This window comes from Cuculus canorus, chromosome 7 (assembly GCF_017976375.1).
Source record: "Cuculus canorus isolate bCucCan1 chromosome 7, bCucCan1.pri, whole genome shotgun sequence".
Lineage (NCBI taxonomy): Eukaryota > Metazoa > Chordata > Aves > Cuculiformes > Cuculidae > Cuculus > Cuculus canorus.
In genome coordinates, this window is record NC_071407.1 from 34,810,100 (window position 1) to 34,837,255 (window position 27,156).

At 48.5% G+C, this 27,156-nt stretch overlaps 1 protein-coding gene across 1 annotated transcript in view; it reads right to left on the bottom strand.

Moving 5' to 3' along the window:
* CDH23 (cadherin related 23) overlaps window positions 1–26,908 on the bottom strand; it is a 219,539-nt gene extending 192,631 nt beyond the window's left edge. Inside the window, exons 1-3 of the mRNA XM_054071251.1 lie at window positions 26,791–26,908; window positions 15,552–15,623; window positions 10,300–10,377 (exon numbers count right to left, since the gene is read on the bottom strand). Coding sequence (XP_053927226.1) covers window positions 10,300–10,377; window positions 15,552–15,618 — 145 coding nt within the window. The 5' untranslated portion in view covers window positions 15,619–15,623; window positions 26,791–26,908. The remainder of the gene's footprint in view (window positions 1–10,299; window positions 10,378–15,551; window positions 15,624–26,790) is intronic.
* Between the last annotated feature and the right edge of the window lie 248 nt (window positions 26,909–27,156).

The following is a 27,156-nucleotide window of genomic DNA, read 5'->3' on the forward strand; positions in this document are numbered from 1 at the left end:
TGACCACCACTGCAAATTGAACAGATGTTTTCATTGAGTTGTCCAACAACGTTGTCTCCAGCTTCACCACCCCCCCTCCCTGTGGTTACAGTTAATTCAAAAGCCATCAATGTACCGGAGCAGTTTGACAGGAGGAACCAATTTATTAACTCCCCCTGCCAATCAAGCACATTAAGCCACTCATTCAAAGGCAGAAAAGTGCATTAGCACACGCCAGCGATAAATCTGTTTAAAAGCCAGGAGATGGGGAGGAAAAGGATTCATGTGACAACATCAAGGTGACCACCTTGTGTGTCCCGTGGTCCTCAAAACTACAGGAACTATGATAAAATGAGCTTCCTAAGAGGCAACCTCGCCCCTCGCACAATCAACCCAGCCAGGGCAGTACAATGCCTACCAACACCCTGGCCCCAAACAAGGGATGCTCATTGGGATAAGGGCAGTTTTCTAGCTAGGCACTTCCCAACAGTGGGAGTTTCATTCCACAACCCCAGTACCATGGCACATACATTTCCAGAAAGTGTTTTCTTCGGCACTTCCGAGCAGTGGGAGTTTCATTCCACAACCCCAGTACCATGGCACATATGTTTCCAGAAAGTGTTTTCTTCTACTTGCTTCAAGCTTGGTGGTTTTCCATAATGAGGACTAGCTAAGTAAATTTTCATGTTTTAATTGTTCAGCTGGTCTTATGCAGGTGAGAAGCTGGACCTATTTTTCCCTTTTTGTTGTTGTTTTTTTTTTCCCTTTTTATGACTTTTTACTCCAGGAGGCAACAGCCATGAACTGATGGTGGTGGGGAATAGTTGGAATTTTTCATTTTTTAAAGACAAAGTAGTATTCCTACTGTGACCAATTATGGAAAGTTTAATTAAAAGGTTAATTTTTTACAAGGTTAGAAGGCTGACAGTTGTGTAAAAGGAGTCATTGAGGTTATTGTGGTATAGCTGTTACAGCAGCACAGAAAAGCACCTCAAATTGTTCCCCACTTCGCCCCTATGGCTTGGGAGCTGGAAGCATTTCATTGATAAACTTCAAACCATGGTTGGGTGCCAGCCCATCTCAGAATCATCTATTCCCAGCATCCACCACTAAATGCACCTGCCACTGCACCACAGCCCCAGGCTGGGAACAGCAGGAGGATAGCAAAGCACACCAAGACAAGAGAGTATAATGTATAATGCTCCATCGCTCTCCCTAAGTGTGGCACAGGCTTTGTGGAATGCAAAGGAATCTCTCTGCCTCCTCTCACATGTTCTCGCTTTGCTTCTCAATCAAGAAAATTAGAGAGAATCTCTCCACCAGAAAGTAGTGGAGCAGATCCAGACTGCAGCAGCCTTTGATAAAAACGTGTGCAAACATAGAAGTACGGGTAGCAGGGTGTAGGTTTTGACTCTTCTTCAAGCTCACACAACCCAAACGTATCAAATCCCTGACCGGGCAAAACACAAGTACTTTTATCACCATTTACAGTGATAGCTTTATTCCAAAAGGTCCATTGACAGAGTCAAAGTGAAAACAGCTCACCCTCCCCACCAAAAAAGTTATGAGTGTATGCGCATGCAAGTATTTCCCTACAGTACAGGAGAGTACTCTTGGCCCATAACACATTCCCTTAGAATATTAATACCTCCAAAGCTGCATATATAGCCTCCCACTCCAAGCATACGCACACATATATAGTTTTCCCCTGCCTGCGTTTTTTGCTTTACCTAGCTTGACTCCCATTGTTATCCCTACTCTGTATCAGGTTTTCCACCCATGCTAATGCCTCCAGATAGCCAGGAAAAAGGCGTGATTTAACTGAATGGGAACTGTACAGACATCCAAGCCCAGATACTCCATAGCGATGAAGAGCTGTTGAGCACAGCCCAACACCCAAGGAGCCATCTCACAAACGAAGCTCCTACAGACGGCTCTGTGCAGATAATTACTGCTACTAAAGTCATCTCAGACAAAAATCACCCCAGACTTCATTACCACAAACACACATCTTTCTCCGTTACTTTTGAAAAGCCTTAGTCCCCGTGCAAGGGCTCTTACACTCCAATGGGAAAGGTGGCAAGATCAAACTTTCACATGGTTTGCTGAGGCAGTTACCAAAAGCAAGGTTACCCCAACATGATAATTAGTCCATACTGCAAATATACTTTCTTCCTTCTCCCTCTCTTTCTCTTCTAAAATGTAACCATTAACATTATTGCCCATTAGCAAAGCAGATATGAAAATTAAAGTGATTGATGAAGTGATTAATTTAATGATGCAGGGTTAAGGGCTTGGGTACGGAGAGCTTTTTTTCCTTAAGTTTCCTGATGTTGCGAATAACTAATTTTCTAGCCTTAAGTTTTCATTAATGATGCTGTACTTTCTCCAGCTCAACAAGTAATTTCATCAATGGGCCTTCAAACAGCAAAAGACAGAAAAAGAGCTTGAGTTAGGAGAGCTGAAATCCCCGTCGTTCATCAGGGTCCTTACCGCACTTAGGAAGAAGGCTGCTCCTTTGCAGAGCACAGGAAGCCTGCAAATGTAGTTTTAAACAGTAAATAGCCATTGAATAAGATGGCTTTCAGTTAATATTGAAGATTAACCCTGACAAGCTGGACAAGTGGGGCTGCATGAACCTCATGAGGTTCAACAAGGCCAAGTGCAAGGTCCTGCACCTGGGTCACGGCAAACCACAGTTTCAATACAGGATGGGGGATGATGTGATTGAGAGCAGCCCTGCAGAGAAGGACTTGGGGGTGCTGATTGATGAGAAGCCCAACATGAGCTGGCAATGTGCGCTCACAGCCCAGAAGGCCAACGGTGTCCTGGGCTGCATCCAAAGCAGCGTGGCCAGCAGGGCGAGGGAGGGGATTCTGCTCCTCTGTTCTTCTCTTGTGAGACCTCATCTGGAGTATTGTGTCCAGTTCTGGAATCCTCAACATAAGAAGGACACAGGACCAGAATAGGGCTACAAAGATGGTCAGAGGGCTGGAGGACCTCCTGTATAAGGACAGGCTGAGACACTTGGGGTTGTTCAGCCTGGAGAATAGAAGGCTCCGAGGAGACCTTAGAGCTTCCAGTACCTGAACGGGGCCTCAAAAAAGCTGGGAAAGGACCTTTAACAGAGGCATGGAGTAATAGGACTAGGGTAAAGGCTATAAATTGGAGCAGGGAAGATTTAGACTGGACATGAGGAGTGGTGAGGCTCTGGCCCAGGTTGCCCAGGGAAGCTGTGGCTGCCCCATCCCTGGAGGTGTTCCAGGCCAGGTTGGATGGGCCTAGGGCAACCTGGTCTGGCAGGAGATGTCCCTGCCCATGGCAGAAAGTTGGAATTAGATGATCCTTAAGGTCACCTCCAACTCAATCCATTCTGTGATTCTATGAAGGTGTTCCCATAGCCTCCCTTTCTAAAGGAGAATTTTTACACCTGCTCTCAGTCATGCCCATCATGAAGCTTGCAAAGCAGGTTTCCTATTCAAAAATATCTCAATCTCTCTCGCAGCCAGAGACTAGTGTATTCCTCTGGAATTATCCAGCGTAAAAGGCCAAATCAATTCTGCTGGCTACACACAGGCGCACACCCTGCTGGGGTGATGGACATGTATGTACTCGCACTGTCAGCCTAAAGGGGCAGCCAGTCCCAGCTTTCATACGCAAAACAGGCTGCACGTACCTGCTGCAACATCAGCCTGAAACACAAAGTGGTAAGAACCGTGAAGCCACTCGGAGCAGAAGTTATTTAAAATAGCTGGGCTTTGCATTCCTGCCATGGACACGTAGCCTTTTTGCTGTGATGGCACCAAATTCAGTCCAGTTGAGAGGATTGTTTTAAAAGAGAAAAAAACAATGTTTCCCCAGACCCTGCCAAAGGTAGAAAACTACTTCTGGCCCCGGCAAGATAAGTTGCTACCCCTCTCATCCCCTTCTGACCAGGACAGATAACCTCTGAGTAACCAGCTCAGAGCAGCACCAGAAACATCCCAGGCTGGATCCTGGCCCAGGTTTAACCCCTGCTGGTGTCCTCCCCCGTGGTCTATGGCTAAGAATGTCCAGCCAACAGCAAATGAAGGAGCCTAGAATCTACCTGTGTTTGCCAACTGACATTTTGCCTGCAAAATACCCAACAAAAAAAAACCTCACACAGTTTTTACCGTTCTGAAAGCCCTCGTCCTCTCATCGGTGATAACATGGTGGGGTGCCTGGGACATTTACTGAGTTGTCCCCAAGCTCTGCAATCAGCCAGAAACCAACTTCCATCACGCACTGGCCCACGTGCTTTGCCATGCACTCATCCTTACAGCTGGTAATTGTTTACATACAGCACGAAGCAGGGTGGCTTCACCATCGACTAAAGCTGATCTGAGGCAACACCACGGCTAAGGGACAGCCTCCTTCACCTTCTTGCGCCATCTATGATTTACATGTACACCTGATCTTGCAGGTCTATCATCTAGTTTTCTAGAAGACAACTCCTTGAACAAACCAATGCTAACGGCGCCCTAAGCACGTAGCGCTGGTGTGACTGGGGTGGGGAAGGGTCCCATGGCTGTTGAGCTCTCACCTACCTCCTACTTGCACGTTCCCACTTTGCCTTCCTGAAAGGATGTTAGCTTTCTTTGGAGCATTTCTGGAGCTGTTTCAGCAAACACAAAAATACAGGGATCAGTTTTCCCACTAGTTGCCAGGTGTTAACAGCTTGGCAGGGTCCTGGCTGCAGGGAGGGGAGGGACATGTGGTTGGAGTGGTGAAGGTGGATGGAAGCTTTACTGCTGCACAACAGCCTGCGATGAAGCACCTCTTAAAGGAAGTGGTATCTTTAAATAGATTAAACACAGGCACAGAAGCCGTACCCCACAACTTCAGCCATTTATGCCTGGTAGCATCAGCATGAAGAGGACAGAGACACGCATTTTAAAATACATACTTTAACATGTTTCTTACAAACTAGTAGGCTTCTCTGAGCTCTCCATCCACTCTGCTACCAGTGCCATCACGTTTTCCAAAAGCATCTTCCAATTTGCCAAACTATGCTAAAAGCCAGCCTACTTTATATGATTCACAAATGTGCTCTTGCACTACCCTGGATTCCCAACACACCCTATGCTGCCTTGCTCCTTTTTAAGGAGTTAACCTCAAGCTTTAAAGCCATCCTCTGCTCCTCTGAGTCACATCTCCTTAGTAGCCTATTAGCACCTCATTAACAGTGTGTCCACAATGTTTCCTGGTCTTGCCAGGGTGACTTTTAACCCCGTGGTGCAGAGAGATTAAATTAATTTCTCTTTTTAGCATTGGCATTTAATTCTAAGCAAGGAGGATGCAACAGCAGCTATGCTAGGGCAGCCTCCCCTCCAGCAATAGTCTCAGGTCCCTGCAAGTGAGCAGGGAGGCCAGGAGGAACCAAAGGGAAAAGGGTCTCATGCTCAGACACCCACCTTCCCAACAGATGGCCCGCAAGCTTCGTGCATGGATATCTAGCCCAGATGGCTCTGAAACAATTTAATCAGTCCAGAAGTCTGCAGAGACCAGAGCCAGCATTGTTTGTTTTTTCTTCTGGCCTTCCAGTGATGCATTAAGCAAGGGCCATCATGGAGGAGCCTGGCCACCACAGACGCCTACAGCTGTGGGTTCAAACGAGCAGGCAGGGTTTAGTGAGACATTCCGTGCTCAATCACACGCAGATGACCATATCTTCAGCAGCAGCTTGAATGGCCCAGCACCCTTAGGGACCCTACCCGAGTGCCAAAGCATCTGGCTGCCCAGGACCAGAGCACTGCAGTGGAAGGTTGTGTTAGGAGAGATGATTGCCTTGGAAACAGCAGATACAGTGCTCGGAGGATGGCAGCCTTCCCTGCCTGGAGAAGGAAACCCTCTGGCCTGGTCCTTGACTGGAATGGAGAATCAAGTCAAGTCATCCACATATGAGAGGAACACACTGACTTAGACCCACGCACAGAGTTAGCAGCGAGTACCTCACCAGCTAAATACCAAGTTCTTCCAGCCCTCTTGCGAAATAACACTACTACCTAGAAAGCCTTGAAAGGCAAGAGGTGGTACACATCAACTTCATGACTTTAATCACCATCAGCCAACAGAAGACACCTCCACTGCAGCATTGTTCCTCTGTCCCTGGCTCCTCTCAGGCTGTAACAACTTGGGGTGCACAATAAGAGCCCCAACTCTATGGGAAATGTCCACTATGGCCCATTTTGGTGAAGCAGGCTTCAAAGAGCAAGGGTCAGCTCTGACACTCGGAACTTGGTGAAGAAACATCCATGTTTTAAGTCCCTTAGCTTTCCTCTCAAATTTCTCATACCTTCTACTGTGACTGGAAGAGATGGGCTGCCTAATGTAGACCACCCTGGAAGGGCTCCAGCTTGCCCTGCAAAAGCATAAGCCGAGTTTCCCACTGCAGAAAGCCAAACCATCCAAAATTTGTCAGAAAGCAAACCTCTCCAATTCAGTGCAAAAACTGGGATCCTCAAACACCCAACAGCACAGCCAACAGACAGCCAAGTGCCCAAGCAAGACTGCTTCCACGTGTGTGGTCCCCAGCAGAATTGTGACTTGGTCCGAGCCACCAAGAGATTTGGGTGTCTCCAGGAATCCCTGTCTGTGACTGTATTGAACAGAAATTCCTGCAACAACATTTGGAAGTCAGGATCTGCAAGTTCGCACATGAGCAAAGTTTTCTTAAGCCAGTAAATCCACTCCACAAAGCAGGGAGGAAGCAACATGGAAAACTCATCATCAGTCATGCACCTTGCTTTCCGAGCATGGCAAAGCCAGGGGATGGAGAGTACAGCCTGTGCTGCTTGGGAGACGCATACAGCTAAAGGGAAGGAACAAGTGGGCTTTCAGCACAGCCCTGTACACCGCACACACGCTCTTATGCTCTCAGCCCCTCTCTGCCTCTTCTCATGTGCCCATCCCCACCTTCTTGCAGGTGCTGCACTCTGCATCCCTTGGCCACCCATCCCTCCACGTCATGGTGTCACCAAGCTGCCGGGTCAGAGAGCACACATGGCCTTTGCCCAAATACCCTGTGCCCCACCAGGCTCCAAGTGCTGAGCCAGCGCTGCTCAGGGCTGTCACTTGCTAGCAGCCTCTGACTATGGAACGTGCCGACTTAGAGGTTCTCCTTAGCCCCGTGCTGTCAAGCAGGAAGAGATGCTGAGGCAGCCAACTCTGGAAGACCCAGAGCTGAGCATCCAACCAGGAGCTGGAGGCACCCCAGCGATCACAGGAGAGCATCCCAGCAAGCTGGTGGGGTGGAGAGCTGAGAGCCTCAGCTGCACGCTCTCCTGCCCGGAAATAACTAAGGGAATCAAATAGCAGGCAGCCTTGGCAGAGGCCCTGGGGAAGCCCAGCCTCCCCACCTGCCAGCCATCCCAGGCACCTTTCCCAGCCCCACCAGCATCTTCTCACACTCACATTGCCCAGGAGGTGGTCAAGCCTTCTGACTAAATCCTGGCAGATTCCACCCTCTGTTGTTCACTGCTCAACCTCAACAGGCTTTATGGAGGAGATCGGTCCTCCAAATTTCACCCCTTCTCCTGATTTTGAGCACGGCATGCAGGCCCAAGATCTGATGGGCAGGAGGGACACATTTTCCTCAGCCCACCTGGGCAACCTGAACCACCCTGGCTGGAGGGCAAAGCCAAGTGCATGCATGGTATCAGCTCAGGTGCAACGATCGAAGTGTTTCCCACTCTTTTAAGATAACATTATTCCAGTGATGCTAAAATGTTATCGCTAGGATGAATGGAAAGTGGAATTACACTCATCTGAACGGCCTCTTTTGTCATGCATTTTGCAAAGCGTTGAGGCATGAAAGCTTTGACAGAAACTCGGGTGAATCCAAGCTAGGTAGTTATAAGGCTAGTTACAGACCCGACATGATGGATCATCTTCATTTTCCCATTCCTGTCCTGAATACAGCAAATCCATTTGCTGGACAATTAGACTCCAGTCATTACATTATGCTAAGAAGATGTTCCTTTTGCAGCAGAGGTGGACTCCAAACAAGAGAAACCAAGAACACTGCCTGCCCACCCCCACCTGCAGCAATGCCACCTCCAAAGCACATCAGTGAGCATCACAGCTTGCTAGGGACCTCTAACAACTCACCCAGCATCAATATCCACTCTGCTCTCCCTTACCAACAGCCATCTAAAAGGCTTGGGATTAAATAAACGGCCCTTGGAATGATTTTGCTTAAGGCAGTCAGCAGCGCAATAAAGACAGACAGTCCCCTCTCCTGCAAACTCTTCTTCTAAGGGCTGTTAACCAGCCAGTCATCTACTTTCAGAGTAAAGCACACTACGATCTGGCTACCAGAAGCTGACGTGAGCTCTCCCAGTGCCCGATCTCACTCCTGCCACTGTATCCTAGCCAGTCATTACCCTCCCTCCTCCTTTCCAGGCATCTCCCCCTTTCTCCTGCAAATTTCTTCTTTTTTTTTTGCCTTCCTCAAGCTCACGTCTTCTATTCCCTCTGCGTGTGTGTGTTCCATTTCTTCTGGGTGAAATAACTGACTAGAGGGTCAGTCCACCTGAAAATTGCTCTCCCCAGACCTAAATGAAACAGATGGGCATTGATGATGTTTTGGGAGAAATTAATCAGCCTGGACCGGCGGCAGCGCCAGCAGCTCCCTCAGCCCAATCTCGCCTAATGAATTCCGAGCTCTCTGTCTTAATAGCTCCTGACAAGACTAATTTACTCTTGTAAGTGATTAGAGGGGGAATGATCTCTTAATTGTTGCTTAAGACTTCTTTAGGCATGGCAGGCAGCAAGCAGGGACTGCTCCTTTTGGGCTAAAGCGATGCACAAGGAGGGGAGGAGTGAGCTCCATGGGGGCATCCACTCAACGCCACGGAGATGGGCACTTCTAACAGACCCCCAAAACAAGCTGTGCGCTTTCTAAGCACAAGGCACCACATACAGTTCTGCTACTTACAGTCAGAATGCAAGGAAGGTGTTTCCAGATGATGCCTTTCTTTTGACTTTAGTAAGCGTAACCCAGAAAACATCTACCAACAGCAGAAAACACAGAAACACTCTTTGTCAACATTTTCAGGGCTGACATTTCCCTCTGGTGCATCTAGAAACAAAATCCCAGGGTGCCAATATTCTTAAGAGTGAATTTCATTTCTGTACAGCGTAATACAAAGTCAAAAAAAAAATTCAACCTCCAAAGCAATTTGGAGAACAATTTTACTTACACAATATCTCACTAGAAAGCAGACTGCCAGAAGTCTTCCCCCCCATTTTCAGCCAAAATAGAACTTCAGTCCAATTCCCATACGGTATTTCAAGCTCAAGTACTTTGAGAACTATGTACTCGATGAGGAAGAATTTCCATTAAGTTGTTCCCAACCAGCTTTCAGTCCTGCTTTTGCTTAGCTACATCCTTCCCTGGGACTTGTCTGGGGCACATTCAGCACTAAGCATGTTTGCAGAGACACCAACAATCGAGGGCCAGAGAGCATACAAACAGCAAAGTAAAGAAACCACGTGTGAAGTGTCCGATAAGGGGTGGACTTGCTGAAAAAGAGTACGAAAAATGACAGGGATACAAGACATCAAGGGGAAAAAAATGACAATGAAGTCAGGTCTTTTTCCTTATGTTGTCCAGAGCTTGCCTTCTGCAGTGCTGTGAGCAAAGGCACCCAAGCAGTGGTTTTCAGCACTATTACTGTAAATAAACCTGAGCATCGATGCAAGACAAAACTCCCCAGACAGACTGTTGGGGCTCCAGCAAGCCTTCCCACAAGGACAAATCTCACATCCAAGAGTCCACGTGCTGCTTGCTTACTTGGACACCAGCACAAATCCCACAAGTGGGACACCAAGAAGAGACAGAAGCCTCAGCTGGATACCCTAGTTGTGCTGAGCAGTCACTAGAAGAGACCTCTCCAGTTTTTCAACCCTCAACAGCTCCAGTGGTGACTTAGGTGCAGCCAGATTCCTTTCTTAAGAAGGTGCCACTCAGGACGCATTGTTGAAGGTGGCAGTAGATGCAAGAAGTGGCCTCCATAGCCTCCATCTCAGCTACCTTCCACTTCCAATCGATTCCTCCAGCATTAAAAGCCAGTCACAAGTCCTGATTGAGGAGTACAAGTTTAATGGACTGAGAGCCTGGAAAGAGGCTGAGAATGGCCGGGTCGATTTCTGCATTTACTAAAAACCGATCCTTAGCTAAATAAATAAAGAAAAATAAGCTACATCTGTCAGTCAAAAGAAAAGCATTTCTTTAATCCTTTTCCATTAGAGGGTCAGCAGCATCGCACCACCTGCCCACAAGCGTGCCCCACTTACCCACAGGAGTATCCTCGTTGATCAGCAGGTAGGTGTCAAAGAAGTAATTTATGAAGTACGGCAGCCGATTGCCCCAACCTGGGAAGAGGACAAAAGCAAGATGTTATTTCCCTGGCATGTTGTGCGTGCACTAGCACAGCTATGAGAGCCGCTCAGGGCACAGAGATTCACACTTTCTGCTCAACATTGTGATGGAGAGGGATACCCCCAAGACTAGGGCTAACAGGAGCACAGAAAGCATCACAAGGTCCCCTTTAGAAGCTGGCTGGGGAGCCACTTCCCTCCACTGGCCATTTGTTTTTTAGTATTTTTCTTTCGCAAGGTGGAGGCAGAGGGGAAGCCAAGAGCTCAGAGACCAGGGACATCAATTATTGTTTTAGCACATGATTAATACCTTCACTTTGTTCCCACGGTTGAGAGCCTTTTGCCTTGTCAGCTATCCCAGCAAAACCCAGTGCACGTCCCTTCTCCCATCATCCGATCGCCTTTCCCTCTAATTGCCTCCTTTCACCTTTAATAACCAGGCTCACTTCTTTCTACTCCCTTTTTATAGAGCTGGAAGCTCAGGAGCCTGCCCCCAGACCGCAGCCTCATTAGGTGAGAGTCAAGTGCAGAGCTTGTACGATAACAACGATGGCAGCCAGAACCAGGGGAAAAGTCAACCAGAAAAGATTTACATTTCAAGGGATGCAGGAAAAGAGGTGCCGGCAGAAAAACACAACGATTTTCCAAGAGGTTTGGTGTCGACCAGGCTGCCTCCAAGGGATGGGTTTTCCCTGATTATAAGCCAGAGCCAGCCAAGTCTGCAGGGTTTAAGAAGTGCAGTTCAGCTGACTGGCATTAAAAACAGGATTGTTCATGGGGAAGCAGAGGTTTGAACTGGTCTGGTCAAAATAATTCATGTCTGTTGATGGGGAGGTCCCAGGAGCAGAAGAGGCAGGACCAGAGTCCCATGCATAGCCCCTGGCAAGGAGACTCGCTGAAAGCAACGGAGTAGTGCTTCCCCATTGCAATCCCTTGTAACCACCTTCAGTTTGAGCCAAAACCGAGCCCCGAGATTGTGCAAGAATAAAAAATTGCCAGCAAATTGGCAGTGTGACACCACCTCACAAACCCTCTCCCAATGAAAATCCAGCCAGGCTCCTTTCAACACAGCTACTGTGGAGCATCACCTCCAGCATTACCCCACTGCGCTGCAACAGCAAAGACACTGATTCAGGCAAAGGTATAGCAAACCCCTGTTGAGGTCAGGTGGCCAGGTTTCCTTCCTGACCATGCTATACTTTGCCACAACCATCATAACCTGCGCTTCAGCATCTCACCTTAAGAAACATGAACCAGACCATGTTTCACCATCCTCTTTACCTGCCGAAGTTCCTGATAGAGGGAGATGTTCCCAAGACCTATTGAGCACAGGTCCCAGCTGTGCTCCCGCACAAATGTGCTCAGCACCCATGGGAAAGCACTCAGAGAGGACACAGGAAAGGGATGAGGGAGCAGCCTGGGCTCCCTCCATAACCAGACAGAGATTTTCAGAACTCCCATCTTTCCCAAGGCACTAGGTTTGTTGAACACCTCAAGAAGTGGGAAAGCACTAGAGGCAGTGCTCTTACAAAGGCACATTTAAATCTCAGCCTCTGGACTTAAGTACCTGGAAAGAAAATGAGAAGAACCCTGACAAAATGGGTTATTTAGAGCTAATGGCATCTCCAGAGGCTTCGAAGCACACAATACCTGGCTGCCGTGCCAGGGCCAGGAGGCTTTGAAGAGGGCAGATGAGGCTGAAACACACCGAGCGGCACTTCCCGCAGGGGACTCACTTCTGCAAATCCCTCTATTTCAAACTACAATTCTTAATATCACCAGTATACTAAAAATAAGATGAGGCTTCCAAATCCAGGCGCATCAGGTGCTGGGAGGCGTTTGAACTGTCAGCCTTTGAGTGCACAGGATCTCTGTGCTAAGAGAGTAGGGCGATTGGCACCCAAGAGCTGGGGAAAGCTGAAGGAGGGAACGGAGGCAGGATTCTGCTTTGGGCTGCATATGCCGGGAAAAAAGAACAAGGCTGTCCCCACACTGCCTGTCACAACTCAAAAGGGCAGTGCGTGATGGGAGGGGATGGAGAGAAAGCATCTGAATGGTACCAAAATGTAGGTCAAAAGATGCACACTATGACAAATGGAAACCATCCCCCCCAAAAAATAAAGAAGGGATGCTGTGGCTGAAGACACAGCCCCATCAGCCCTGTATCCCCGATCAGCCTCAACACTCGCATCCCAAGCACAGCTATTTCTCACTCCCACACAGCCCAGACCAGTGCCGAGGGTTGCATCTTGGGCACCTTCAGGAACCTTCTCTCCATCTCAGATGTGGCCATAAACTCGGTACCCTCACAACCTGGGTGCTGCCAAAATGTGCAAAACCAGTCTGTGAAGCACAGGTCTCCCACATGTACATCTTGCTTCTAGCTTAGGATGGCCAGAAGCTTTCCTTTCGTATTTAATCCAGGTCAATGCTTGGTTTGCTTTTGGCCCACTAGTTCTTTCACAGAAATTAATTTGGGAATCGCAGGCACACACCACACAACTTGAAAGTGTATTTGTGCTTTCACTGTGAGCCAGCCATCATCTGTGTCTTCATCTAATGGATTATCAGCTGGACTTTCCTTCTGCAAGACTGCTGCTGTCACTTGGCTGTACCTTGATATCACTGTATCCCTCAACATAGCTCTTGCCTATGGTCCCCCAGAAAGGTGCATGGCAGAAAAACCTTGTTTCCACCACACACTAGTAACCCTTTATTCCTCCTTCAGGTGCTACCAACAGGCTCCAAGTGATCACAATCAATGCCATTTTGATATGCTGAGAGATTTTCTTCCCCTTCCATTATGTCTACTGCAATTATTCCCATAAAACCCTGCTGCTTCTTTACTCTTCAGAGACAGTACTCATGTCCTTGGCCGTCACTCCTATGAGTGCATGGCAATCTTGGAGCCATTCTTCTACCGAGCAGACCTCAGTCCCTCTTAACCTGGAGACAATGAAAGCCTCTGCCCACCTCTGGTGATTGCAGTGGTAGCTGGGTAGGAGCAGGCAAACTTCACTGCCATGCTGGAGCTAAACAGAATCACAGAATCACAGAATCACCAGGTTGGAAAGGACCCACTGGATCATCAAGTCCAACCATTCCTAACACTCCCTAAACCATGTTCCTAAGCACTTCATCCACCTGTTCCTTAAACACCTCCAGGGAAGGCGACTCGACCCCCTCCCTGGGCAGCTGTTCCAGTGCCTGATGACTCTTACTGTGAAGAATTTTTTTCTGATATCCAACCTGAACCTCCCCTGGCGGAGCTTCAGGCCATTCCCTCTTGTCCTGTCCCCTGTCACTTGGGAGAAGAGCCCAGCTCCCTCCTCTCCACAACCTCCTTTCAGGTAGTTGTAGAGAGTAATAAGGTCTCCCCTCAGCCTCCTCTTCTCCTTCCAAACACACCAAGCCCACTCATACTGCACTTCTGCTTTCACCCTACCAAACTGCTTCACTGGGAGATTAACAAGCCTTCCCAGAGAGGAGCTCCATCCCCTGCAATCCCAGGCTGCATGGCAGCGCACGCCCACACTTCTCCCTATCCCAGGCACAAGCACTGTGCCAGAGCTTGCTTAGCGAGGGCAGGCGCTCCCCAGAGTCAAGACAACCAAGCCCTGAGCAGGGCAGGGTTTAGAAGCAAGAGGTACATCCCTAGTTCCCTGTGCTGCTTGCTGTTGTCTATCTACTGCATCCAACCAGGCACCCCGAGCAGAGCTGTGCACATGAGCTACGGGTGCTGTGACTGACACGAAGGGATGAAGGATCCCCAGCCAGGGAAGAAAAACCCACCGTCCCACCACCAATGGGACGTACTGGACTGCTTGTGTCAAGCGATGTCTCTGGGGAGCACGTTTTAGAAGGCTCAGACTGAGACAAAGAACTCACTGGGTTGTCTTTTTTACTGATTTTTTTCCCTTTCCAGAGGAGTGACAGGGCACTTCACTAGTGAGGCTACACTTGATCCAATACGACACCAGAGGGAGATGGACTGCGCTTGTCAGTCACAGCTAATGTCATCCACTGACTGCTTAATCAGGCTGCCAATCTGGGCAAGCCATCTTGAGGCTTTAGCGAGGGGGGTAAAAAGAGGAAAAAGCCTTTATTCCGAAGGGCACAGTGCTATCAAGTAGACACATGCTTGCTATTGTTTATCAGCAAGCACCACACAGGCACGTACCCCCAGCCTCCTTCTGCCCCTTTCCAGCACACGAGGGCTTTAGCCCATTCATGCAACAATCCCATTTTCCATGGGGCTTTACAGTATTTATGCATCCCAGGATCTGCCAAAGCCTGGACCAAGAGCCCATTTGCTGCACCAGAAGGCAGCTGCCCCACAAGATCCTACCCAGCAGCCAGGCTGGACCCTCTGGCCCCTGCCAGAAGCCCCCACGCTAGAGAAGACCAAGAGCATCATGCTCGTGGGGCAGAGCCCAGCAGCGAGAGAGGCTCTGCTTGCCCAAAGCCCTGCCCTTCCCTCAAACTGGAATTAGAAAAGAGGTTTTGCAGCTCAGAGAGGAGTTATTTCCCGCAGAGCATATATTAAAGCACAGTTCAGGTAATAATTTTTGCTGCTGAAAGCGCAGGGAGCACCCTGCCAGTAACACTTCTGCTCTTGCACAGCTAACAAGCTTCTGGTTTACATCCTTGCCTTTTATCCACTCCCTCCAATTTCCTTTACGTTTTATTTACATAAAATGGCCTAATGTCATCTCTATCACCTGGTCCACCACCAGCTTTGACCATGAACCCGCACTTGGAAGCTGCCAAGCTCTTCCCACTGAGATGCCCTAGGAGCATCTACCATGGCTGGCTTTGCCAGCACATCCACCACCTCCAAGCCTCTTTCCAGTCCCACTCACTCTCTCTCCCAGGATGAGCCATCTGACAGCAAGTGTGCCCTTTTACAGCCTGCGAGAAAAGCAGCTGCACAGGAGCACAAACACGCAGGTCCCTGGGACTGCATGGGATAGACACGGGTGATCGGCTTACCCATCCATCCCAGCCACACCTCCCCATCACCACACCAACGCCTTTAGATATTCATCAGGAGACCTCAAACACAGCAAATATTACCCTTGCGCTCACAAATTTAAGACGCGAGTAGGAAGAGGGGTGGGGAGAGGAGACCATGGCACCAGAGAGACAGACAGACTGGAGAGACTTACCCAGAGAGACCAGCTCCAGGAGTAAGAGGGGAAGCAGAAAGTTGCCGGCAACAGCACGACGCTTCATGGTTCCTGTCAAAGACAAAAGGCAGAGACAAGTTCATCACTTTATGGATATCACCTCGTGTCCCCAAAGCAGGGTCCGAAATGCAGCCCTGTCCCAGCTTATATCTTAGTGCCACACTGCTCCAAGGGACACCCCAGAGACTGATATTTGGTGAATGCTTGGTTTTTATACAGGGCTTGGTATTAATTACCAGGATTAATGTGGTGAAGACGATAAATATTTATGTTTTAACTCCACTTTCCCAAGCATATTTGCTCATCTTGTGCAAGGGAATAAGCCCCAGTGACCTCTGCAGTCCCGGAGCACGAGCAGCTGCAGCTGGGATGAGCACCTCAAACACCAAGAAGGATGTTGAGAGTAAGCAAGAGCCGCTGCAACCCAGGAACGATGCAGCAGCAAACAGTCAGCACTGGGATTTAAGATGTTTTGGCAGAGCTGCATGGGAAGCTTGACCCAGAATCACTGAAGAGGCACTGGGATTTCAGAGGACAAGACAGAGCTGCTCAAGCCTCCCAAACCAGCCGGGTGGCTGCAAAACAGACACTGCAAAAGCCCTAGGAGCAGACGGGCTTGCGATTGCACCCACATCCCTCTCTGCTTCTCAAATTTCCCTGGCTTCACATTCGATACAGCACATGACTACCCACAATGAGTGAGGCAAGAGTATAAAACAGTATCAGGCAGCTGGTTAGCACGGCTGCATCCTCGCATGGTTTTCAGATCATTAAATACAAAGCCCTTTCTGAACCAACACCACAAAGCCTCAAAGTCCCACTTTGCAAGGAAATTTATACACGGGCTATTTTAAAACATCCCGCTCCAGAGGCAAGTATAAACCATAGCCGTTATACACAGCATATAGGCACAACAGAACCCCCTCGACAAGCTCACACACAGCCAAAGACCCCCCCTTGGAAGGAGACAGAACACCTCAGTGACCCGTTTCCAAAGCTCTCCGTATTTCTGCAGGTGCTGTGAAAGACGTGGACCAGGGGAATATTTTCCTACCAACTCAGCACATCTGCACAACAGCAGACCCAGGGACACGAAAGGCAGAGACCGCACATGACAGCCAGCCTTTTTGGGCAGCAAACAGAGATGAATCCATAGTTAAATCCATAAGCAGCTCCCATTTGAAGTCAAGCACGGACCTGAGCCATGGGGGCCGAAACGAGTAATAAATCCCATCTTCTATTTACCAGCCTAAGCGGGGACTTGTTACACTTGCAGCTGGTAGTGTACACAGCAAGTTTTAGTTTACCCAGCCCAGGCAGCATTTGGAAAACAGATTACTAAAGTAACAGACCTGAATAAACTGCAGTGATATGCACGATTCCCTCTTAGGCAACACCAGAGAGCTTATCCTTAAACCCATCATCTCTCTCAGTTTACCCTGAAGGAAGCAGCTCAGCACCCTGCTCCATACACACTAAACACAATGTGCAGAGTTACCCAGAAGTGTGGCTCTGTGATGGGCACAGGGCACATCTGTGAGCCCAGCTAAGGGTGTAGGGTGACAATGGGATGCTGACCCCCAAGAGACACACAGGCACCCTGTGGTCCTTACCTCTGCAAGGGAACCAGCACCCCATTCCCATCCCCATGGATGCTCCTAAAGGGGCTTCCAAGCAATAGCTACACATGTTTTATTTTTACTCGTGGATATGTTAGAGAAGACAGTTCATAACAACTCTGTCACCACAGAAAGGGCCCCAGGTTCTAAATTCTTCAGTATTCTGCCACAAGAGTGTCTCTAGGAGGAAACAGTTTGCCTTTAGGCAAGAAAAATGGTGCTGTGGTCTTTTTTGTACATCCTTAGGAAATCCAGCACAAGTGTGAGAAGGCATTCGGGATCAGCGCTGCTTAACTTTTGGGTGTATCACATCAATCTCCCCAGAAAACTTACTGCAGGTCCATGACAGATGGACAGGACAGTATTGTTCAGTCTTCCAGCTTCCAACAAGTTTGACTTCCGAGTGTTCGGTGCCAGAAAAGAATCCTAAATCCCAGTTTCTAAACAAAAATTGCCTCTTCCCCAGGAGCCAGGCATACCGACAGGCCCTTTAGATTGGGCCAACAAGAGCAGAATAGACTAACAAATAAAACCATCAAATTTCTCCATTTCTCCTCCCTGCCCCTTAATAGGTTTCACAAAGGAGAAAATCTCAGATATAGAGGCTGCCGTTTCAGGCCCCCACATTTGCCTGGTCAGCATCAGGTCTGGGATGCAGGGCCAAAGCTCATCACGCTGCCGCCAGAAAGGATGCAATAGAGATGAGCAAAGGCAGCTCAACATTGAGCTCTTCCTCTGCCTTCTGAGCAAAAATGCCATTGAGGGAAACACTAACTTCCTCCTAAAACAGCACCACTATCAGCTCAAGTGAGCGGAAATATTATTTTCCAGCTTCACAGACCATGTTTAAAAAGCAACAGGGCAGTGGAAAAACAATTTACGTGATGTAGATATAAAGGCAGTTAACAGCATCCCCTTCGAGTGTCAAGATAAATCTAAATATTGTATATTCCAAGTCAGTCACTTCATTATGTAAGTAATTGCCTGAAATGTCATTTTGATTTTGTCTGTCTTCATTAATATTGCAGCTCTTCACTGGTTCTCTGAGACGGTTCACTCAAATGCTGCAAATTTAGGAACGGGATTGAAAAATCTCTGGGGAGAACTTAAAAATTGTGACTAAGAGTGTATTAAATTGCACCTTCTGCCTGAAAGAGGTTCTTTGTAGGAAGCATTTGGTGCAGTTTCCAGCATAATAATGTCTCTGGGCAAGTAATCTCTGGAAACTTAACTGTTGTCTCCTGGCTGCAAAAGCACTAATGTTAAACCAGAGATTTCCCAGTCTACTGGCAACCGCTCCCCAAGGCATGGGAAGCAGTAGACAGAACCACATTAACTGGTGATGGATGGGAACCGGAGGAGCCTCTACCGCTGAAACACCTTTCTGCAAAGAAGTCCAGAGCTTGAAAGTTTGGGAAGCAGCTCAGGTCACATGGAGGTTTTTCAGCCTACCTGCCCCAAACGCCTCCTTCTTAAGCCCAGGAAGTGGCTTTCTTGCTGCTTCCACAGCATTGTTGCATCCATGTGTGCTAAAGATCCCACCAGCTCGGCCAACCACCACAGATGGAGCCCGACCAACACAGGCTCCAGTCCTTGGCGCACATTAATCCCAGCCAAGCTGGCAACAAGGCTCAAAGAGCCTTCTAGCATCTCACCTCCACGAAACACTGGAGCAGAGACACTCCTGCTTCTGCTGAGCCTGGGCCATGTATTGCTCCCAGGGTGCTTAAGAATCAGCTTCCAGGCTGTGCACCTGTATAGGTTATTTTTAAGTGTACTGTTGGGGAGCTTGCATACGAGAATGGCTCATACGCGCACAAAACACACATAATTGCCTCCATCAGAGCAGCGGCAACGGCTTCTGCAGCGGCTGTGCCTTGCTGGCAGAGATGCTCTCACGTTCAAGCTGCTGCTGGCATCTTTAATCACCCCCCAACCCTCAGCCCCTCTCTCCCATCCACCTGGTCTTCACTTCCCCAATCAGCACTACGACACTTGCACCTCAAAATTTATAGTGTCAGCCTCTGTTTGCTCTGCGCTGTTCCAGGAGCATAAAGAAGAAATGAAAGTGTAAATCAAAGCATCTCCCAAATGGCTTCCATGCAAGGAAACTGTACATACACGCCTTCCCAAAAAGCCCCTTCTCCGACAACATAGCACAAATTATGTCCCACAAAGAGGGGAGGCTGGCAGCCAGCACTGCCCACCCACAGCACTCACTCCTTTGGAGGCAGAGTGGAAGTCCCCGAGATGCCACTACAATTTCACTATGGCATCCAGCCAGCAGCTGGAAGACCTCTCTTCCCCCAGGCACAACATCTATGACCACTCTCCCCAGCTCTCTCCATCACATTGGCCACCTTGGAAGAACAGCCAGGAGATGTTCCAAACATGCATCAGAGAAGCCACCCCCATAATCTTATTTAAAGTCCACTGCCTGACACTGAGCCTCACACTACAACATTGCAGAGGCACAGCAGTTCCTGCTTTCCCAGCTTCTCAATCCCTCTGGTACTCAACCAGAAGCACTGTTAGAAATTCATCTTTTCTTCTTGTTGCTTCTAGGCCAGGTCTTTATAATAAGTAGGATTCAAAAGGAAAAAAGTAAAAGTTAATTTTATTTTTTTTTCTCCCACCTATTGGCATAAGCAATACACAAATCATAATTCCTAAAAATAACAAATTGCAGAACAGGGTAATCAGAAGTAAATTGATATTGATAAATAAGCTTTTCTTCGGCGCAATAGGTGGTTTATTTTAATCTAATGAGTTTTATATTTTCTGAGCTTTCAGATTCCATGATGAAGAGCCGTCCGCGCTAGAATTACGAAGCACTTTGAAATATTGTAATTTTATGGCTCATTTTGTCAGGACTCTTGAAAATGAGATTTGTTCCCAGTGAAAAAATTTGCCCTTTTTTCTTCTATTCCCTGCAGTGAAGGAAAAAAAAATCCCTTGTTAAATAAATACAGGCCAGCGTACTTGTATGTACGTGGCAAGGGGGGAGGATAAATGCACACAGAACAGTGAGCACGGCTGCCACAACCCACAAGCCCCGAGACAGTATTGCAGGAGAAGGAGCATGAGAGATTCTCCCTCTCTTTCCTTCACCCTGGAGAAAACCCAAAGCAAAGCTGAGGTTAGAGAGGTCTGGGTGTTTTTCTCCCCACTCATTCCATGAGGTACACGCAAAGCCTACGGTGAATCCGAGCTGCTCTGTGCATCCCAGCAAGCACCAATTGCTGGTATTTAAACCTTTCCTCTATCAGGGGAAAAGCTTGAACTGTTACTAAGAACTGGTAACATCAACCTTTCCCACATTTTCAGCACTTTACTCCCATTTCAGAACAAGGACAGGAATGGAAACATTTTGTTTGGAGCCACCAGAGGTTTGCTTTCCCATAGGAAACAAACCATTAACACATTGTTTAACCAACTGCCCAAGGCCAGAAGGAAATATCATCTTTGAACTTCTCAGCCCATGTAGGAAAACTTGGCCTGGGTAGGAAGTTCAGTTGGTTTTCGAAGTCATTGCAACGGCTATAAGATAACCCCGATAACCAGCCAAGCTCCGCAACACGCAAACCCTCCACCGCAGCACGGCCCAAGCACAGTATCCCCAAGGAAATACATTTAGTGCTACAAGTACAAGCATCCAATTCACTTCTTCATTCCTGCAACATCAAAATAACACCTTGGGGACTTTGGGAAGTCTCCAATTCTCTGCCACAGCAGTCACTGCCACCCATCCTTGAATGGCGAAGGCAGCGTCCTTCTTGGGTAGGTGGAAGAGGAGATGCCCGATTCTTGATTTATTTTTTTTTTTAGCAGGGCATCTCTGGCTCTATCGAGTCTCCAGCACAGGTTGCTATGATGCCTCTGGTGACAAGCAAGAATTTTCCATCACAAAACCTCACATAAGCTGGAACAGCAGCTCCTAAAGGAGGAGGCAGACTGGGATGGGGTACGAAGACCAAGGCAACAGGCTCTCAGCTCTCTTGGGCTGCAGGTGGAGGCAAGGCAGCAAAAGAGCAGCAGGGCAGGAGAGGAGATGATGCTAATGTGGGATGAAAAGGTGGAAAAGCAACAGCAACAGAGCTTAGCTTAAAGAAAGAGGGTAAAGAAACAGAAGAGGGGGAAGTACTATAGGAATTACTGCTTTAGGAGACAGAAAGCTGAACTTGGTGAAATGGCTTACACCGTCTGGTTTCACAAGATGGGAACCTCTCTCTAGACTCTTGAAAAGCCATACTGCAACAGATAAAGTGGAAAACGCAAAGATGCTGAAGGCCTGATCCAAAGTCTGCTGGTGAACGGGAGGCCAGACGCTTTCTTCTTGTGCCCTGCCTGGAAGAAGGCAGGCTTGCATGGTGACCAAGGCTGGGCAGCAGCCTGGGTAGACCTCCAGGCACTGCCATCAAAACAATGCAGGACAAGTGTCCAGCTTCCTTAGGCACCAACACAACGTTTTTGAGCAAGTTTATTACGCTGCCATGCAGTCTATGCTTACATATCCTGGGGCGCTCCTGCCTGCACTGCTTCAGATGCAAGCACACAACTTCTGTTTGGTTTGGGTTTTATAAAAAAGGGAGAAGGAAAAAAAAAAGGAAAGAGAAGACATCTGTGAAGTGGAATTCAAGAAAAAAGTGTTCATCTAAGTATTGTCTGTTCCATTTACAGAATATCAAGCAACTGTCATAGACACAGTAGATGCCTACGGCTCAAGCCCTGTGGCTCAGGCTGCCCTGAGCTGTGGGGCTCAGCAGGGCCGTGAGTTGCAGGGACAGAGGGACCGGCACAGCACGTCCCTTTTTGTCACACTCGGGTGCAGCTTTGAACTGTGTTGCAGCAGCGAATCTTATAACGTGTCTCCAAGAACTACACCTATAACCATGTGAGCAATGCAATATGACACACGGCATCAACTTCAAGAGCAAACCATCAGCCACAGAACCAGGAGCTCTCGACAATCAGCAATGAAAGTACATTTCAAAGCCCTGCCAAAGAAGGTGGGTTAGTTACTTCACTTTGTCTCCTCTGGCAAACACAGGAGCCACCACTCGAAGCCCCCACCAGCACAGGACCCCAGGTACACACACACACACGGGATCTCACCCCGTCTCCCTGCCTCCAGCTACTCCAGAGCTCCAAGTTAGATGTTTGCATCACTAAAAGGAACCAACAAGGCTGTTTGTTCATTCCTCTGGAACTCAACCTGCAGGCTGGGAAGGTAGATCTCAAAAAGAGAAAGAAACAGAAATGCTTTGGAGGAAGAAAAAAAGAAACCGCAACCCAAACTGATTAAAAAAAAAAAAAAAAAACAAAAAAAAACCAAACCCCACCTTCACACTGAACAACCTGAGCTGCAAAAGCTCTCAGGCCATTTCTTGCCTCATCCAAATCAAGAGAGAAGTGTCCTTGCTGCTTTCGCACAAAGCTCACTTAACTTTCCGCGAGAGGCACTTTGCTGCCACAGACCTTTTCAAGGCCCACTGGCTGTTCTCACTAATAAAAGTAAGGCTTTGCCTGATGGAGTTACACTGGGCACGCTGGGGCTAATCACTCGCTAGCTGAACTGTTAGGAGGGGAATCACAGAATAGAATCATAGAACAGTTACGGTTGGAAGGAATCTTAAAGCCCATCCATTTCCAACCCCTCTGCCATGGGCAGGGACACCTCCCACTGGCTCAGGCTGCCCAAGGCCCATCCAACCTGGCCTGGAACACCTCCAGGGATGGGGCAGCCACAGCTTCCCTGGGCAACCTGGGACAGGGCCTCACCACCCTCATGGGGAAGAAATTCTTCCTGATGTCCAGTCTAAATCTCCCCCTCTCCAGTTTACACCCATTCCCCCTCATCCTATAACTACACGCCCTTGCAAACGTCCCTCCCCAGCTTTCTTGTAGCCCCTTCAGGCAGCAGAAGGTTGCTATAGGATCTCCTTGGAGATGATCTCTTCTCCAAAAACCAAGTGGTAAAGACAGCACAGGGAAAGGAAGACCAGGCTATTGGGGGCGGGGGGAACCCACAAAATCCCTCAATCTCAAACAGCAGCCCCCAAGAGCAGAGGGTCAAACTGAAAGGCAAAGGCATTCAGCACAGATGAAGTCATTTGAATTAACGACAGTAGTTCATCGCCAGTGACAGGCTTGGTCATGCAAGCCCTACTAGGATCCCATCCATGGCTGAGGACTCTCCAAGCTCTCCAGTCCCTCTCCTACAAGCCCTTTTCAAAGCTGCAGCAACCTGGGTACCAGCACATCCCTCTGTTGCCATCAGGATTTTGCTCCCAGTGGCTTTCACACCAGCATACCCCAATCAGGACCTCTTTTACCCCCTGAAGAGCAGCTGTTATATCAAACGCACAGAGCAGAGCAAAACAACTCAGGTTAAGGATGGAAAAAATGTCTCATTGCAATGTTGGCTCTGGCAGAGGCAACAGAGGGGATATTATGGCCCTCCCATACCCAAATCAGAGTTTTCATTGAGAGACGCTCAGAGTTTTCATTGAGAGACGCATCCAGCAAGGTCCTTGACCTCAGGGCATGGGTTCAAGCAGATGCTTCTGCTAGGCTGTCTAGCAGAAAAAGACACAACATATGCCTGGAATGGTCCCTGTGATCATTTGCAGAGCACACCACAGTCAGCCAGCACCTAGCAGAGCCACGTGCTAACACGTGCCACCAGACTCCACGTCCGAAGGAGTTCTACCACACTTGCTGAGGCTTTGAGCCTGCACAGCCTGCACACATACGGTGTTCCAGTCTCTACTATAGTGTCCTGGCCATTACGAAACCACCAGCAAATTCCAGGACATCACCAAGATTTGGGCGAGCCTCAAGCATCACAATTCCTCTTTTCAGCTGCCGAATCTGCATGCAGAAATAGAGCCCAACAGCAACACAAGCACGAAGGCTTGAATCCTCACATTTGTCTTGGGCCATAAAAGCCCCAAACTGAAGCCTTCATCCGTCTGTAACGTTATTAAAAGTCTTATTGCAAAAAGCAGGATGCTGAAGTGGGAAAAAACACAGAAGTTTTGGGATGCGCTTTGAACCTTTTATGTTCACAAAGCAAATCTCCAGTTCCATTAGCCAGGCTGCACAGCCCGGCTCCAAGCAGCTGGGATATGTTACGCCCTAACAAGAGGCCACAGACCAGCCCTTCACCAAGCCAATCCCATATCCTAAAGCTTCTTAAATTTTAAAATAATCTGTCCTCAAGACCATCTGTGCAGAACTTCTAAGAAACTTCATAAATTAAAATCCTTTTTAAGATGTCTTCACCACCCCAGCTGCTCCCGGGATACACTCTGAAGAGGATTGTGGTGCCCTTTTTCTTTGCATACCTCCATCAGGTTAGCAAAGAAGCTACCATAACATGGATATTATTTTGGAGAACAATGTTTTTAATGCTACCCCCCACTATTTTCAGGTGATGCCTCTGGATGGGGAACACAACACACAGCCTCTTTACACGTGGGCTGGGTGTCCTTTCCAGACCCAGCTACCGCAAAGAGCCAAGCTCCACGGTTCCCACCTCTTGCAAACTGTTTCTCCCACTCAACAGAAAAAAAAAAAGAAAAGAAAAAAGAAAAAGAACATCATTTTTTATAGTTCCCCATAAAGGGAGTGTTTTACAACTTGGTCTTAAAACAAAATATTGTGTTTTCGCAGCACTATCTTGACTTGGTGCTCCAAAACCTACAGTCTGCCTCCCAAAACAAGATAGTTTGGCTCTGGGGAGAGGGGGAATGGAAAAGAGAAATGGAATTGCAAAGGGAATTCCTCTCCTCCTTCCTCAGGGGCAGGGAAGGGGAAAGACAATTGTAAAATTCTCTCCCAGGAAACACTCACCTGGATTTTGAAAAATCCGAGTTTCCCATGGGAATACTTTACTCTTCCAAAAACAAAAATACTTCGTGCATCAGGTCTATCCCATTGCGCTATCACACACCGAGACCAGAGGCACGATGCATCCCAGGCTGCTGCAGGATGCATTGGGAAAACCCCGGGAAGGTGTCAGGCTCATCACCTGCAGCCGGCCACGGTGGGCACCAGGGAAGGGCAGCTCTGCCAGCCCTCCTGTCTCCCTCAACATCAGTCACGTCCCAGGATCAACTCCCAACAGGAATATTCCCCCAGCACAGGGCAAAACAAACAACAAAATCCCATGCACTGGCATAGGAAACTTCTGATTCCAGCATAACACCGCTCCCCAAAAACAGTGGTTGGGCAAGAGAGGAGAGGCAGCTTGACAAAACAATAGCATTTGGCAAGAGGGTGCTGGCACCACCTTGGGCATAGCTGGCACAGGACTGGGTTTGGATTTGCTCTTCCCACACAGGATACCCACAGGAGAGTCCCATGCCACACAAAAGCCAGCCTTACTATTCACCTGCACACAGCCAGCACATCGCCTCATCCTCTGCATCCTTTTAGTTGGCCAATTAAGATACCCCAGCTCTGCTTCTCTCTTTTTAAGAACTGTTACCTTTTCTATCAACAGCCTTATTAGTCTCTTGCTTTTTTTCCCCCCCCCTTCCAGACCGGTCTTCACTACCAACACCCCAGTTTTTGTGTTTTCCCAATTAAATGCCAGTAATGAAGCCTCACACCTGTACTTTTAATTGCAAGCAGGCACGAGCTATTATTTACATTCACGTAGCATCCAAAAATCATAGATCAGAACAAAGGGGCTGGTGCCATATAGATCAAACCAACGAACACTGAGAAAAAGCCATCCCTTTCACAAAAACCTTGCAGCCAAAACAGCCCTAACGAACCCCAAACTCTGTGAGTTAAAAGGAAGGATAATGTAATTTAGCTGGCTGGTTTTAATAGGGACCAGACTCTTGAAGTTTGAGCATTTTCTTTAAATAAAGGCTCCAGCGACGACTCCAGGCAGTTCAAAGCTAAAGATGTCTGTTCAATGCCAAGTTGGATGCGCACGGAGGTCAGGATTGGAGGTAGCCAGGAAAATATTTATTTAAATAAAAGAGCATCACAGGTTTTGTCAGAGATTAAGGAGAGATGGGAGGAAAGACGTTGGGGTGGGGAATAGAAAAAAAAAAAAGTGTTTTTTTTTCTTAAGAAACAAAAATAAACAATCCAAGTTTATCATTTGGAAAAGCTGTTTTCCCATTGAATACGTTTCTGGAGGGATTAAGTAAAGCCCCTCTTTCCCGGCACCTCAGTCCCGCTGCCTCGCAGCTCGGCAAAGTTCAGCCCTGCCTCGCCCGACAAACTTTGCCGCTCCTCACCGCCAAGCCCAACCCAACCCGGGAGCCAAGGATGGCTTTAGGGGGTGCTTGTTCCTCTCCAGGAACAACAGATCCCAACGCACACCGTTTATTATTACTATCGCTCCAAAGGCAGAAAAAGGTTGGGCTCCCCGTTTCCTGCCATTGAAACCATCTCGCTGAGCGACCCCCCCCGGAAAATAATCAGGGTGCCCCGGAGAAGTTAGAAGCCGATCCAGGAGGTTTGGGAAGGAGGACGGAGCCCCAAGCCGCCCCCGGGAGGGGGTGCCGGCAGCATCCTCCGCGCATCCCCCCGCGATAAAGAGACGGAATTAAGCGAAACTCGCAGGGCATTACCTGTGGCGGCGGTCTCGGTGCCCGCTGTCAGCGGCGACCCCCCATACCCCCCCTCGGCAGCCGAGTGAGCTGGAGAGGGAGGAGGAGGAGGAGGAGGAGGAAGGGGTGGGGAAGGAGCCCGAGCGGGCGGCGCAGCGCCCCTCACCCAGGTATCGGGTATTTCAGCGCCGAGCCCCACCTCCCCGGGGCTCCCGGTGCGGCTGCCTCCCCCCTTCCCTGGGCTCACCCCCAGGGTTATTCCCCCTAAGATAAAGCAGCCTCTTCAAATCCAACTCCAGCCCCAGGCAGGCGCTGGACACGTGAAGTTTCACTCAGCTTCTTTGGGTTTAATTTGGGTTTTGGTTTTTTTTTGCTGTTATTATTAAT